The sequence below is a fragment of the Macaca fascicularis genome, chromosome X (assembly GCF_037993035.2).
Source record: "Macaca fascicularis isolate 582-1 chromosome X, T2T-MFA8v1.1".
Classification (NCBI taxonomy): Eukaryota; Metazoa; Chordata; class Mammalia; order Primates; family Cercopithecidae; genus Macaca; species Macaca fascicularis.
Genome location: NC_088395.1, coordinates 48,474,702 through 48,490,226, shown reverse-complemented (window position 1 = coordinate 48,490,226; position 15,525 = coordinate 48,474,702). Strand labels below are relative to the sequence as shown.

Here is a 15,525-nt window from a genome sequence, read left to right as displayed (position 1 = left end):
GAAGCAGGTCGCCATCTCAAATCCTTCCTGTCAGTTTCTAACTTTTTCAGGTATGGGATTTTTCCTAGAAACTCTGTAGTAACTTAAGAAATTTGGGCTGGGTGCGGTGGCTTATGCTTGTAATCCCTGCACTTTTGGAAGCCACAGCTGGTGGATCGCTTGAACCCACGAGGCGGAGGTTGCAGTGAGCCATGATCACGCCAGCGTACCCCAGCCTGGCAACAGAGCTAGACCCTGTCTGAAAAAAAAAAAAAAGAATAGAAGCTCACTAAAATCTTTCATGCTGGGCTGATGTGATCCTCTTGCCTAGGCCTTGGGACCACAGGGGCGCACCACCCAGCTTCTGCTAATTTTTTTTTTTTTTTTTTTTTTTAGTAGAGATGGTTTCACTGTGTTTGCGGGCCTGGTCTCAAGCTCCTGGGCTCAGGCGATCCGCCACCTCGGCCTTCCAAAGTGCTGGAATGGTACAGACCTGCTCCCCAACCCCCGGCTAACTTTTTGTATTTTTCGTAGATACGGGAGTTTTGCTATGTTTCCCAGCCCGGTCTCGACCTCCTGGGCTCAAGCGATCTGCACGCCTTGGCCTCCCAAAGTGCTAGGATTACAGGCGTGAGCCACTGCGCCTGGCTGATTGATGCATCTTGAAACGCCCCACATTCTCTCTAAGTGATGGCGGGCTCTTACAGTCTCAGAAATTCCAGCTCTCTTCCTTCTAATAATTTACAAATCACCCAGTAATAGCCTCTAAACACGTTCATTGTAGTGATGCTCATTTCTCTTCAACAGAACAGAATCCCCCATCCCTCTGCCTGATCAGATCCATCACCAGAGAGACCATGTTATCTCTGGGACTCACTTCCCTTCCTTTATTTATTGAGTGGGGGTGTCAGAATGTCCCCACTGAATAAAATTACACAGTCACATCCCTGCCTCCCCAACAAGGGTCTGTACATCTTTTAGGGTAAGCCTAGCCCCCAGGAAAACTACTAACAACAGTAGCCAAACCCCTCTCAAAGACTCAAGGCTGCCTTGCCCATAAGAAACCTGTCATCCCAAATCAATACTTCTCCCAGAGACCCTTGGCTCCCTGTTTTCATCTCACTTCTCCCCATGTTCTTACTCAGGGACAGATAAGCCCTGGACGGAGAAATGCAGCACCTGATTCCAGGTGACTAAGTGTGGCCGGCCTTCACTGATTTCTCCCTCCACAGGACCAAAGGTCCTGCGGCTGGAAAGACTCAGGCAGTTTCTCTTGCAGGTCAGACTGCTCCCAGTACCATAAACGGAGACGACGCCTTTGCAAGGAGACCTAGGGTTGGTGCTCAAATACCAGAGAAGATACAAAAGGTGAGGTGACCTGGAGGGGGCAGAGTAGTGGCCCAGGGGACAGTGTGGGATGACTAGGTTTCTGAGGAGGGGAAGACAGAGATAATGGGGACAAGAAGCAGGGACTTGGAGGAGATCTGGACCCTTGTGAGTTTCCCATCCTTGCTCTGTCATCACCTAGCATCCCTGGAGACAAGTCTGTGACCATGCACTACATTTAGTGAATTTCAGTTCATTCTGGAAGGTGGGAAGAGAGCCAGCCAGCAGCGTTAAAGCCCTACTGTGTGGCAGGGGAGAAGCTAGGGAAGGTCCCCCATGTTCTGTCAGTTAGCCATGGCATCAGCCAGAATGGTATATCATCCCTACTTCCGAGATCCAGCACACAGGAAGTGGCTCAATCTGAATGGCAGACATGCCTAGCTGAGTCACTGCCAAAATTTCTTTTTTTTTTTTCTAGCCCTTTGATGATATTGCCAAATACTTCTCTAAGAAAGAGTGGGAAAAGATGAAATACTCGGAGAAAATCATCTGTGTGTACATGAAGAGAAAGTATGAGGCCATGACTAAACTAGGTAACAGAAAGTTCTAGGTACAGACAAGTCTGGGGACATATGAGCATCCCTTTTCCTGCTTTGCCTACTTCTTAGGCTGCAGAAAGTACCCCACATTTTCCTTTTGTGCAGGGAAAATCGCAAGGCAGCTTCTGAGTGCTCTGCTCTTCTGTGTCCTGTCAGGGCTGAGGGCAGGGGCTGGCCACAGTGGAGCTCGTACCTGGATCCTGCACGTTTCTCTCCCATGGGCGTCTTTTCTGATGAGCCCAACGGTCTCTGTGGCATCCCGGCAACTCCCTCCATCCCCACCCCACACACACTGACCCCTACCTTCTCTCGGCTTGTATCTTTCTTTTTCTTTTTATTCTTTTTTGAGTCAGAGTCTCAGTCTGTCACCTAGGCTAGAGTGCAGTAGTGCAATCATAGCTCACTGCAGCCTCGAATTCCTGGCCTCAAACAATCCTCCAGCCTCAGCCTCCCAAAGTGCTGGTACTACAGACATGAGCCACTGTGCCAGGCCTAAGCTTGTCTCTTAAGGAATAAACATTTGGCTTCTTTCTAGGTTTCAAGGTAACCCTCCCACCTTTCATGCGTAATAAACAGGCCACAGACTTCCAGGGGAATGATTCTGATAATGACTGTAACCGCGGGAATCAGGGTGAGTAGATGGGAAGGGGCTGGAAAGGGTCTCCTCAAGTCCAACTGCTTTTCAGCTCAGCTACCCGGGAAAGATCCTCAGACATTTGTTCCCTCATACACATCAGGGCTGAGTGAAAACAAAATGCATACAGAAAGTTAACTACAGAGGCCATTCATATAAAATTTTAAAACATGCAAAACAAGAATATTTATTTTTATGGAAAATAAGTAAGTAGTAAATGTATACAAGCATGAATGTGAATAAAAAGACATCAAATTAAGGTGACTGGCTGTAAGTGGAGAAGGAGGGAGGGCAGCGATTGGTGAGTGCTGCACAGACAGCTTCAGCTGTGACTTGTTGATAGTGTGTTTTGTTTGTTTTTGTTTTTGAGATGGAGTTTCGCTCTTGTCGACCAGGCTAGAGTGCAATAAGGCAATCTCAGCTCACTCCAAATTTCACCTCCCGGGTTCAAGTGATTCTCCTGCCTCAGCCTCTGGAGTAGCTGAGGTTACAGGCGCCCGCCACCACACCCAGCTAATTTTTAAATTTTTGGTAGAGGCGGAGTTTCATCATGTTGACCAGGCTGGTCTCAAACTTCCTGACCTCAGGTGATCCACCCGACTCAGCTTCCCAAAGTGCTGGGAATACAAGTGTGAGCTACCACTCCCGGTCTGTTTGTAGTATTTCTAATATTCTGAATTAATAAATCAGACCTAACATAGCTGTGGGGTAATGTTGAGATCCGACTGGCCTCAATATTATTCCCCATACTTTTCTGTGTGTTTGAAATATTTCGTTTTTAAAGGACATGTTGCTCTTCCTAAGCACTGTTAATGAATCAAAGGACAGTTAAGAAAATGTTACAAGTGAAAAAAAAAAAAAAAGAAAGCAAATGTTAAAACTGTAGATCTGCAAAGACTCCCCGAGTTTGTTTCATTAACAGCATGTAGGTATTGGATAGGTATCTTAGTAGTAGGGGTGATGAACACATTATGTAAAAAAGGCTGCTGTTTCTCTGTATTTTATCAAAACCAAATAGTCTTCTCATTCCCAAAGAACCCTGATTCTTTGTGATGAGCTCGGAGGTGAGTTTGAAAGAGTGATCCCTCATCCAACACACAGAGAGCTTTCCCACTTGTCAGTGAGGAGAGATAACATGGGGTGATAAAACGACAGGTTATTGGGTAGAAATCTTTGTACATTTCAGGAATATAAAGGGGACATATGTGTTTACTTGCTCTTCTGTTCTGAAAACACAGTTATAAGACAAGGTCAGAATGTCCAAACTGTCTCCAATAGACCCCAACTAAACAGGCCAGATTCTACCACCTCCCACCATCACTATAAGAGATCTGAAAATCCAGTGCTTGAGTATCTGCCAAGTTTTTGACATTAAAGGAGTGTCTTTATACTGAAAATATTTCAGAGCCACTGGACTAAATCATCCATAGTTCATCACACATTTAAGAGCTTAATTGACATACCATAAGATTCACCCATTTCAAGTGTACAATGATTTTCAGTTGTTGCACATCTTGAGTGAATACAGTTCAGATTCCCAAACAATCAATTTAGTTATTTGGGAAAAAGTGAAAGATATGTAATGAAATAAGATGAGACTGTGATGGGGTTTAACCCCCATTTGATAAACCATGAGATGGAAAATTCTGAACTGATGCCACAGATAAATGCACCAACCAGGACTGAACATAATTCAGAAGCAAATCTCACATAACTCCTCAACAATGAGTGGATGGAAAACCCTCTGCTGCAGAATGCCCTCATGCGACAGAAGTCTCTCTAGAGTTTGGAAATCTTTACCAACAAAGAAAAATTCTGATGTATTCTCTTTCAGTTGAATGTCCTCAGATGACTTTCGGCAGGCTCCAGGGAATCTTCCTGAAGGTGAGTATCTCTCAAATCTGAAGGACCAGAGAACCTTTGTCCCTCCACGGATGCGAACACTGGTAAGAGTGGGAGAATATCAAAAATGCCTTCACTGCCTCCTTCTCCCCATGTCTATCACAACAACTGATGTAGCATCAACAGCTTGATAATACTAAGAGTTGTGATCCTTAATACTTCTTTTGTTTTCATAGTGATGCCAGATAGTATTTTAAACAGTTCACATGGATTCATTTATTTAATCCATAAGAAGACCTCTATGATGTTTCTATTATTATCTCCAAATAATAAAGAGTCACACACTTCGGTTGTCATCCGTATAAAAGCCATGTGACTTGGTGCAAATCTTCTAAGTCCTCTCAGCTCCAGATTCCTGGTCCATGCAATGGAAGTAAAGAATCATAGTTCATGTTATAGATCCTAGTTATCAGCGACATAATAATAAAATGAGGCTGTCGTGGTACAGAGATGTTAATGAATGTTCCTGAGGTGCAGTGGCAGTGGTAGTCTAATCCAGAGCTCCAAACCATTTAAAACTCATTCATGTTTGCATTTTTTTATGAAGTTTGGATGTTGCTCACTAGGGCTTTACCTCATAGCGCCTGCTGGAGCTTCCATTGAGACACTCACTCTTGTAACAGGAAGGACCAGCTGGTCTCTGCTGTGTTACTGGGGCCATCTGCATGGCTTAGGAATCGCTTTGACTGTTGGCCCTTCCTTACTGTGAGCTCCTTGAGGGCCTTGTCTGTACCTGGAGCATCCGGGAAGCCCCCATCCCAGCCCAGTGATCTCTCGGAGGCCCCTGAATGAGTGACCCTACAACTGCAGATTCAACTCTGGGTTAGAGGGTATAGGGATCTGGGAGTTGGGTGGCCAGTGTGTAGACTGAATTCAAAGAAGGATCATGAAAGGTATTAGTTGTTATTATTACTACATTTAAACAGTGTTTACAAGCTCAGAGAGGACTTTCCCGTAGCCTATTTTACATGTATTGTTCACTATTTCATAAGTGAGGAAGTTGAATAAAAAGTAGCTTAAGAGCCAGGCACAGTGGCTCAAGACTGTAATCCCAGCACTTTGGGAGGCCGAGGTGGGCGGATCACGAGGTCAAGAGATCAAGACCATCCTGCCCAACATGATGAAACCATGTCTCTACTAAAAATACAAAACTTAGCAGGGTGTGGTAGCTCCTGCCTGTAGTCTCAGCTACTCTGGAGGCTGAGGCAGGAGAATCGCTTAAACGTAGGAGTCAGATGTTGCAGTGAGTTGATATCATGCCACTGCACCCCAGCCTGGCAACAGAGCATGACTCCGTCTTAGAAAAAAAAAAAAAAAAAAAAAAAAAGAAAGAAAAAAAAGTAGCTTAAGGTTGTTGGTCAGTGACACATTCCAATGCAAGCAGAATTGGTATGGGTACCACTTCACTGAATTCCACATTCAATGTTGGTGCCTCTGTGGGGTGGTATGCCATATCTGGTACTGCTTTCTTTGCTGCTTAGATTAATTTCAGCAAACCATTTCTTTCCTTCTCCCTTTCCTGTATTCATCTCCCCACACTATCTTTCCCAGCAGTTTTTTGTCCCTTCTCTATGTTTTTACATATACTCTCCCAGCAGCTATCTACAAGCTTATATGGGATCCCTTGTATTTTACAGAAGCTCTTCCTTTTGTAGACCTTGTGAATTCTTAGAATGCTATTCTTCTTCAAATCTTCTGTATATGACACTCTCAATTACATGGAGAATTTTGCTGTTTGCAAGAATGTCAGTCCTAAAAGAGTGTGAAGATAAGCATTCTAGCTCTGGAAACCATATTCACATAGGCCATTCCTTTCCCATCTAACCTCCCAGGTTTCTTCTAATTTAGGCCTATGTAACTCTCCCAGTGTTGTTGAGAGCATTAATTAAGTTAATGCATGGGAAAATGCTTTGTAAGCTCAAAAGCACTATAGAAATGTCACTGATACTGTTTATCTGTAACCTTCACATTATAAAGATCATGCCCAAGATGCCAGCAGAGGAAGGAAATGATTCGAAGGGAATGTCAGAAGCATCTGGCTCACAAAACAATGGAAAACAGTTGTGCCCCTTGGGAAAACCAAGTACCTCTGAGAAGATTAACGCAACATCTGGTAAGAGGAAGCAATTCGGGAACAACCCCTCTGGCTTCCCTGGCTATGTTCAGGTGTGGGGACTGGGTGTGTGGCATGGATCCCAGACAAGCCTGGGTCCAGGTTGGGCTGAGGAGCTCGCCCAGCTCCAGATGAGATGTTAGACATGACTTCCAGAGGCACAGACTTGAGTTGTCACCCATAGAAAAAACCACGTGACTTGGGGTAAGTCTTTCAGATTTTCTCAGCTCCAGATACCTAGTCCATAAGATGGAAATAATCATAGTTCATAAGTTGTTTGGAGGCATTAAATTAAATCTAGAAGGCCTGATGACGTGAAAGGTGCTCAAGCAATTCTATCTGTGATTACCTAGGATCATATCATACTTAGCTCAGTGCCTGATACCCAATATAGATGTACTTCAGAGATATTGCTGGTTTGGTTCCAGACCACTGCAATAAAGTGAGTCACAGACTTTTCTTTTTTTTGGTTTGGTAGTGCATAAAAACATTGTTTCTACTATAGTGTAGTCTACTAAGTGTGCAACAGCATTATGTCTAAAAATGTATATACCTTAATTTTAAAATAATTCATTGTTAAAAATGCTAACAATCTTCTGAGTCTCCAGTGAGTCACACTCTTTTTGCTGGTGGAGGGAGGGTCTTGCCTCGGTGGTGATGGCTGCTGGCTGATCAAGGTGGTGGTTGCTGAAGCTTGGAGTGTCTGTGGCAGTTTCTTAAAAGAACACAACAATGAAATATGCCACATAGATTAGCTCTCCCTTTCATGAAGTATTTCTCTGTAGTATGTAATGCTATTGGATAACATTTTACCCACAGTAGAACTTCTTTCAAAGTTGGAATCAATCCTCTGTAGCTATGAAAGTCCTGTATGGCATCACCTTCCAATGGAAGGCTATTTTATCTACATTGAAAATCTGTTGTTTAGTGTAGCCACCTTCAACAGTGATCTTAGCTAGATCTTCCAGATAACTTGCTGCAGCTTCTCCATCAGGGTTTGCTGCTTCACCTTGCACTTTTATGTTATGGAGACGGCTTCTTTCCTTAAACCTCATGAACCAACCTCTGCTAGCTTCACACGTGTCTCCTGCTGCTTCTTCACCTCTCTCAACTTTCACGGACTTAAAGAGAGTTTGGGTCTTGTTCTGAATTCGACTTTGGCTTAAGAGAATGTTGTGGCTGGTTTCACCTTCTATCCTGACCACTCAGACTTCCTCTATTTCAGCAGTAAGGTTGTTTTGCTTGGTTATTCATGTGTTCACTGGAGTATTAGTATTACTATTTCCTTCAAGAACTTTTCCTTTGCATTCACGGCTTGGCTGTTTGGTGCAAGAGGCCGAGCTTTCAGCCTGTCTTGGCTTTCAGCATGCCTTCCTCACTCAGCTTAGCCATTTCTAGCTTCTGATTTAAAGTGAGAGACATGCAACTCTTCCTTTCACTTGAACATTTCGGGGCCATTGTAGGATTGTTCACTGTCCTAATTTCAGTATTCCTGTGTCTCAGGAAATAGGGAGGCCCAAGAAGAGGAAGAGAGACCCGGGACAGCTCACTGGTGGAGCAGTCAGAACACACACAACATTGGTCGATTAAGTTTATCATCGTCTATGGGTACAGTTCCTGTTACCCCCAAAACTATTACAAACAAGAGGGTGACTATAGTCAATAATAACTTAATTGTACATTAAAAAAAACTAAAAGAGTGTAAATGGATTGTTTGTAACCAAGGATAAATGGTTGAGGGGATGTATACTCGATTTTCCATGATGCGATTATTACGCATGGCATGCCTGTATCAAAGCATCTCATGTACCCCATAAGTATATACACCTACTGTGGACCCACAAAAATAAAAAACAAAAATTATTTTAAAAGACTAAAAAACAGTAAAAACAATTGCAGTAATAATATCAAAGCTCACTGATGACAGATCACATAATAGATATAATAATAATGGAAAAGTGTAAAATTGGTGAGAATTTAAAAAAAAATTACAGTATCTGTGAAGCACTATGAAAATGAGGTGCGATAAAACAAGGTATGCCTGTGTGGTCTTAATAAATATGTGCTGAATGAAAGGAGGTATGGGTGAATGTTCCTATAAGTGAAGAGGTTGGGAATCTAAGCCTGACAAGGGAAGGAGCCAGAAGCTAAAACTTCAATTGGCATTTGGCCTGTATTAGTGTGGGTCTAAGGTTTCAGCCTCTCTAAGCCAGAGAATGTGAAAACCTGGATAAAGAAGGCCCATGGGCACTTGGGAGCGGGGAGGCATCTCCTGTTTTTTGAGTAAACAGAGCCTAACACTCTCCAGCCTACCCAACCCTCATCTTCCAACTCTTCTCCATCATAGGACCCAAAAGGGGGAAACATGCCTGGACCCACAGACTGCGTGAGAGAAAGCAGCTGGTGATTTATGAAGAGATCAGCGACGCTGAGGAAGATGAAGAGTAACTCCCTAAGTGAACCTTGGATTCATTCCCCACATCCCTGCAGATGTGCTATTCTGTTATGGTACTGGTATCCCATCTTATCACTTGTCCCCCAAATCATTCCCTTCTCATAATTTTCTAGGGTACAGCATTGAGGCTGAATGATGAGATTTCCCATGGTCTTTCTACTCCCTACCCTTTATATCCAGGGATGCTCCTTACCCAGGATGCTGTGGGATCCCAAACCGGAGGTCAGCCCTGATACACGGGCCACACTTTCCTCTAGCCTTGGAATGGATAAAACAAGTGAGGAGGTCACTGTGGCATGAGCAGATGGTTCACTTCAAGGAACCGTGGAAGGCGTGTGCAGGTCCTGAGGTAGGGCAGAATCGGAGTGTGCAGGGTCTGCAAGTCAGGAGGACTTGAGATTGAGTTGTCACGCTGTGGGAACTCACTGCCACTTACTTTCCTTCTCTCTTTTTGCCTCAGCCTCAGGGATATGACACATGCCCATGATGAGAAGCAGACCTTGGTGACCTTTCACAAACATGAGCATGGCGGCGGACCCCTTGTCATCAGGTGTATAGCAAGTGAAAGCAAGTGTTCACAACAGTGAAAAGTTGAGCGTCATTTTTCTTAGTGTGCCAAGCGTTCCATGTTAGCATTTCCCTTGTAGTTTCTTGCAGTGTGCCATTTTGTTAGATATTAGCATTTTCACTGATCAGCAAGACATACTTAATGCATATTTCGGTTTGTGTATCCATGCATCTACCTTAGAAAACAAGTATTGTCAGGTATTCTCTGCATAGAACAGCACTACCTTCCTCTCTCCCCAGATGTGACTACTGAGGGCAGTTCTGAGTGTTTAATTTCAGATTTTTTCTTCTACATTTACACACCACACACAAACACACACACACACACACACCAAGTACCACTATAAGCATCTCTCGTCTGCTTTTCCCATTGCCGTGCATCCTGCTCAAGCCCCGCTCACTCCGTTTCCTGTTCATCATGTACTTCCCTCATCCGATTTTCCTGTATCAGTCTCTGACAGTTAATAAACATTTGCAAACATTCCCCAGTTGTTTGCTCCTCTCATTACTGTGCACACAGCTCTATGCACGTGTGTGAATATTTCTTTAGAAAAGATTCTTAGAAGTGGAATTGCTGCGTCAAAGGAGTCATTTATTCAACAAAAACCGAATGAGTACTTACTCGTGCTGAGCGCTGTTCTAGGTGCTGAAGAGACATCAGGGAACAAGGCAGACAGATGTTCCTGACCACCATTCTAGAGGAGGATGTGTCCAGTTGTTGTCTTTGTTTGTTTGTTTGTTTGTTTCTTCTAGAGATGGGGGGTCTTGCTGTGTCCAGAATAGAGTGCAGTGGCACGATCATAGGTTAATGCAGCCTTGAACTTGTGGGCTCAAGCAATCCTCCCACCTCAGCCTCCAGAGAAGCTGTGACTACAGGCACGCACCATCATGTTCCACTAATTTTTTTGGGTTTTGTCAAGAAAGTCTCGCTCCGTTACCTAGGCCAAAGTGATCCTCCCACTTTGGCCTCCTAAAGTGTTGGGATTACAGGCATGAGCTGCCGCACCTGGCCTCCAGTTTTCATTTTGATAGAGACTATACACCTCATTCCTGGAGCAGGATTCTGCAGCAGGGGGTTGGACATCTTGGCCTTTGCTCTCTAGATGATTTTCGGATTCTATGGCTGGGACTGTCCATTTGGGAGTATGTGGGAGGAGACACAGATGAAATCGTCATCTGGGGAACGTGGAGGAATGAGGAAGATGTGTTCACTGTAGACCCTGTGATGGACAGGGAATAGAAGAGTCCACTTAGTCTCCATGCAGGGGAGCAATGGTGGGAAAGTCCCCTGGACAGAAGCATGAGACTGCCCATCAAGGGTCTCACCAACCAAGGGCCTGGGGTCTGGGGTGGGGACGATGATTGGGGAATGGGACAGTTCTTTCTCACAGGTACCACTGCACAGTGCAGAGGTGAAACTGTTGTGGGGAAAGGAAGGGCAGAGCTGAGTCTGTTTTAGAACAAACCATTGTGTGTGAATGGAGACATCAAAGCTCCATTCACACACAATGGACTTGAAACACCAGACCTGAGTGGAGGCAGGATTGGAGCAGTTTGACCATCCGTGGCCCATCACCTTGGCCTCCTGGACCTCCCCAGCCTTGGAAGGAGGACACTATCATCATTATGCCTATATGATAGATGAGAGACGGAGTCCCAGACAGATGGTAAGCATCTTGTCACAGGTCCTACAGCTGGCAGGTGCAGGAGGGGCTGAATTTGGAGCTCACTGACTTTAGAAACATTAAGGAGGACAGATGTGTGTGATGGAGGGAGGGAGAATTGAACAAGTCCCGGATTCTGCCCCCAATCACAATGTAGAGGCTGTGGGTTCATTTTCCCAAGACAAGGATCACTTGGACAGAGAGAGTGCAGGGAGGGAGAGGCAAACGTGGTCATAGTGGGGACAGTGGGAGACAGAGATATGCAGGGTGGGCAGAAGAGGGTCAGGCAAAGAAGCAGGGGAGTCACAAAGCCACATGTGGGCTGTCACAGCCACCAGAGTGAGAGGGTGCCAGGAAGGAGGTTGTGGGGCTCCAGGAGCAGCAGAGGTTCCCCAGATCTGTGAGCATGCCCTGCCTGGCACTGCAGGAAGAGGTGGCTGCCACCCAGGTCAGTGTGGACGTACCTCTACCTGTGTCTCGGAGGAGACAAATTCTATTTTATCCCAATATAGTTCTGTATTACACAAATGTGACATTCCGATACTAGATATTGAGTGCCTTATCCTCCATGCAAATAGAGGAGAGCATGCCCCAAAAGAGATACTGAAGGATTTGATTTTTCTTTCTCCCTGGGAAGATGGGATCCATAAGTTGGGTCCCCCAGCCCACAAGACAGGTGCGAGAAAGGGTGGCTGGAAGATTGTGAGTCATGACAGGGAACATTTTTCCTTAGGTTCCTTGGGTATATAAAGCTCCCGACTATCTATCGTGAACAGATAAAGAGTGAACATGGTCCCCTCTCCACAAATGTGATTCTCTCCTTCACTATTACTGTGAAAGACTGAAGGTACACCAAGTCCTGATATATTACTTTTTTTTGTTGTTTGAGACAGGATCTCACTCTGTCGCCCAGGCTGCAGTGCAGTGATGCAAGTCCAGCTCACTGCAGCCTCGATCTTCCAGGCTCAAGGGATTCTCCCACTTCAGCTTCCATTCTAGCTGGGACTACAGGCACATGCCACCACACCCAGCTAATTTTTGTATCTTTGGTAGAGACGGCATCCACTATTTTGTCCAGGCTGGTCTGTATCTCCTGGCCTCAGTCAATCATCCTGCCTCAACCTCCCAAAGTGCTGGGATGACAAGCGTGAGCCACCTCGCCAGGCCTTCATTGCTTTAATGTACAATTATCAGAATTTCATCTTAGAGGCAAAAGTGGCTACTGCCAGCCAATCTGAGTGTGGTGTTGGAGGGGAATCTGGCTGATTCAGACATTTCAAATGAACTTTTAAATTAACCTACCTGATGACTATCCTAAGGTCTTTTCCAGCTCTGTTTTTTTGTTCTTGTTGTTTGTTTGTTTGTTTGATTCAGGGTTTGGAGATTTTCAGAGGCTTTGCTACAATGAGCATCTCCTGGGCGGGCGCGGTGACCCACGCTGTAATATCAGCACTTTGGGAGGCCGAGGCAGGCAGATCACTTGAGGTCAGGAGTTGGAGACCAGCCTGGCCAACTGGGTGAAGCCCCCATCTCTACTAAAAATACAAAAATTACCTGTAGTGGTGGCTGGCCTCTGTGAATTCCGGTTACTGCGGGGAGTGAGGCGGGATAATCACTTGAACCTGGGAGACAGAGGGTGCAGTGAGCCGAGATCATACCACTGCACTCCAGCCTGGGCGACAGAGTAAGTCTCTGTCTCAAAAAACAAACAGCATCTCTTTCCTACAGTGATTTGAGCTGTGGTCTTGTCTTCTTGGGTTTCTCTATCAGTCTGATCCCATCTACTCTATCTCCCAGGAAAGCCTCAATATTTCTGGTGGACCACTGACCTGTTTTCCTATTTTCCTCCACTGTTAAGAATTGACCCTTGAAAACATTTCTTCCCAGTTCAATGGAATGTTGAGTGGGGCACGGGATCTATCCACCATCTTGCTCCAATCATCTGGTTTTAGATATTTTATGTATTTTTGTCACTACATAAGTGTAATTTTTCTCAATTTGGTTTTCTAAATGGTTGTTATTGGTATGTAGAAAACCTATCTATTATTGTATATAGTATTTTGTTACCTGTCTGGGTGCAGCTTCCCCTTCATTTTGGCACAAGACTCAACCTGTTTTATTCTCCAAAAGAAATGTGACAGGCTGGGTGCAGTCTGCGATTACATGCCTGTAATCCCAGCACTTTGCTAGACTCAGGCGGGTGGATCACCTGAGGTCAGGAGTTCGAGACCAGCCTGGCCAAGATGGTGAACCCCCCTTCTCTTCTAAAAATACAAATAAAAAAATTAACCAGGCATTGGTGGTGCATGCCTGTAGTGTCAGATACCAGGGCAGCTGAGGGGGGAGGATCTCTTAAACTCAGGAGGCAGAGATTGCAGTGAGCCGAGATCAGGGCACTATACCTCAGCCCGGGCGACAGAGCCTCTATCTCTAAATAATAAAGAAAAAGAAAAAAAAAAAAAGAAAATTCACTTCAGAGGCAATAGATATCCCACAGGCACGAACTCCCCTACACTTCTAGATTGCATCACCTGCCCTTTTGGCAGCTGTCTGGGAAGCCAGATCCCATACTTGGATGCGTAGTATTTCATACAATCCAAAAGTGGTAACAGAGGCCAGGCATGGTGGCTCACACCTGTAATCCCAGCACTTTGGTAGGCCAAGGCAGGCGTATCATGAGGTCAGGAGTTGGAGACCAGCCTGGCCATAATGGAGAAACCCCGTCTCCACTAAAAATACAGAAATTAGTTGGGCATGGTGGTGTGCGCCTGTAATCTCAGCTACTCGGGAGGCTGAGGCAGGAGAATCACTTGAACCTGCGAGGTGGAGGTTGCAATGAGTTGAGATCACACCAGTGCATTCCAGCCTGGGCAACAGAGGAGATTCTGCCTGAAAAACAAACAAACAAAAAAAAGCAAAACAAACAATCAAAAGTCCAGATATGTAGGCAATTGGCCTGGCTGTACAGCAGCAGCCAAGGGTGAACACTAAATGCTCCCAGGCAAGTCCTAAGTTCACCAAGTAATTGGAGTACCCACCTGTGTTAATTAATTGCCTTTATCTGAAGGAAAAATAAAACTCATATCTCTATGACAAGCAGGTGCTTACAGCTTGGAGCAAGGCACCTAGGCTAAACTCCCCAGGTGACAGGGAGACAAGGACATCATCTTCCTTGATGTTCACATTTCAAAGAGATGGCTCCAAGGACCTGAAGATAGACATTCTTAGGGGCTGGGCATGGTGGCTCATGCCTATAATCCCAACACTTTGAGAGACTGAGGCTGGAGGATCACTTGAGGCCTGGAGTTCAAGTTCAAGACATTCCTGGGTTCTAGGGTGGCCAGAGGCTTACAGATCAAAGGAAGAATTTACAAATACAACTTTTCTGAAGGAAATGCTCTGAGGAAAGTGAAATGGAGAAAGGTCTCTTCTTCCCTTTTGGCAACAGGAAAAATTCAATTTCGTGTTTAGTTACCCTTACAATTTTCCCCTTTTGTTATTGTATGATAGTAACACTGCAATTTTCTAATTATCTCCACTGTGGTTTCTATCTTTCTCTGGGTAGTTTACAGCCACCTAGATATCCAACAAGTCCACAGTAAGATGCAAAGCAAAGCAATTATCAAGATTGTAAGAGAATGATTTTTTTTTTTTTTTTTTTTCCCGTGATGGAGTTTCACTCTTGTTGACCAGGCTGGAGTGCAATGGTGCGATGTTGGCTCACTGCAACCTCTGTCTCCTATGTTCAAGTGATTCCCCTGCCTCATCCTCCCAAGTAGCTGAGATTATAGGCATGTGCCACCACGCCCAGATACTTTTGTATTTTTTTAGAGATGGGATTTCACCATTTTAGCCAGGCTGGTCTTGAACTTCTCACCCCAGGTGATTCACCCACCTTGATTTCCCAAAGTGTTAGGATAACAGATGTGAGCAACCATGCCCGGGTTAGAATGAGTTTTTAAATTCAGTATAATACTGACCTTGTCTGAGGGCGGGGCGACCTTTAAACACATCATACTGGTTGATTGTGTCAAAGTCAAAATAAATTATAGAGACAAATCCCTAAATCAAATGCTCTATTCAGGAATCACAAAATTGCAATTCAGGGCATACACATGGACTGGGGTGGTCTTCAGCATGTGCAACGAATGAAGAAAAGTTGGAAGTTTTATTAGAAAGAAAAATGTTACATATTGTTTTGAAATGAGGCTCATTGACCCTGGAGAAGCTGGTTCATTCTCACAATCAGCCTTCACATTCCCTCTTTTGATCAACATCTTTCTTTG

At 44.7% G+C, this 15,525-nt stretch overlaps 1 protein-coding gene across 1 annotated transcript; it reads left to right on the top strand.

The window, feature by feature from the left end:
* The first annotated feature begins 669 nt into the window (after positions 1–669).
* Positions 670–9,019, top strand: LOC102121259 (protein SSX5-like). The gene is made up of 8 exons (XM_005593759.3): positions 670–734; positions 1,212–1,347; positions 1,784–1,898; positions 2,440–2,535; positions 4,373–4,422; positions 6,418–6,553; positions 8,057–8,134; positions 8,901–9,019. Exons 1-8 carry the CDS (start codon positions 670–672, stop codon positions 8,999–9,001), a joined length of 777 nt encoding a protein of 258 aa, XP_005593816.2. The 3' UTR covers positions 9,002–9,019.
* The last annotated feature ends 6,506 nt before the right edge of the window (positions 9,020–15,525 follow it).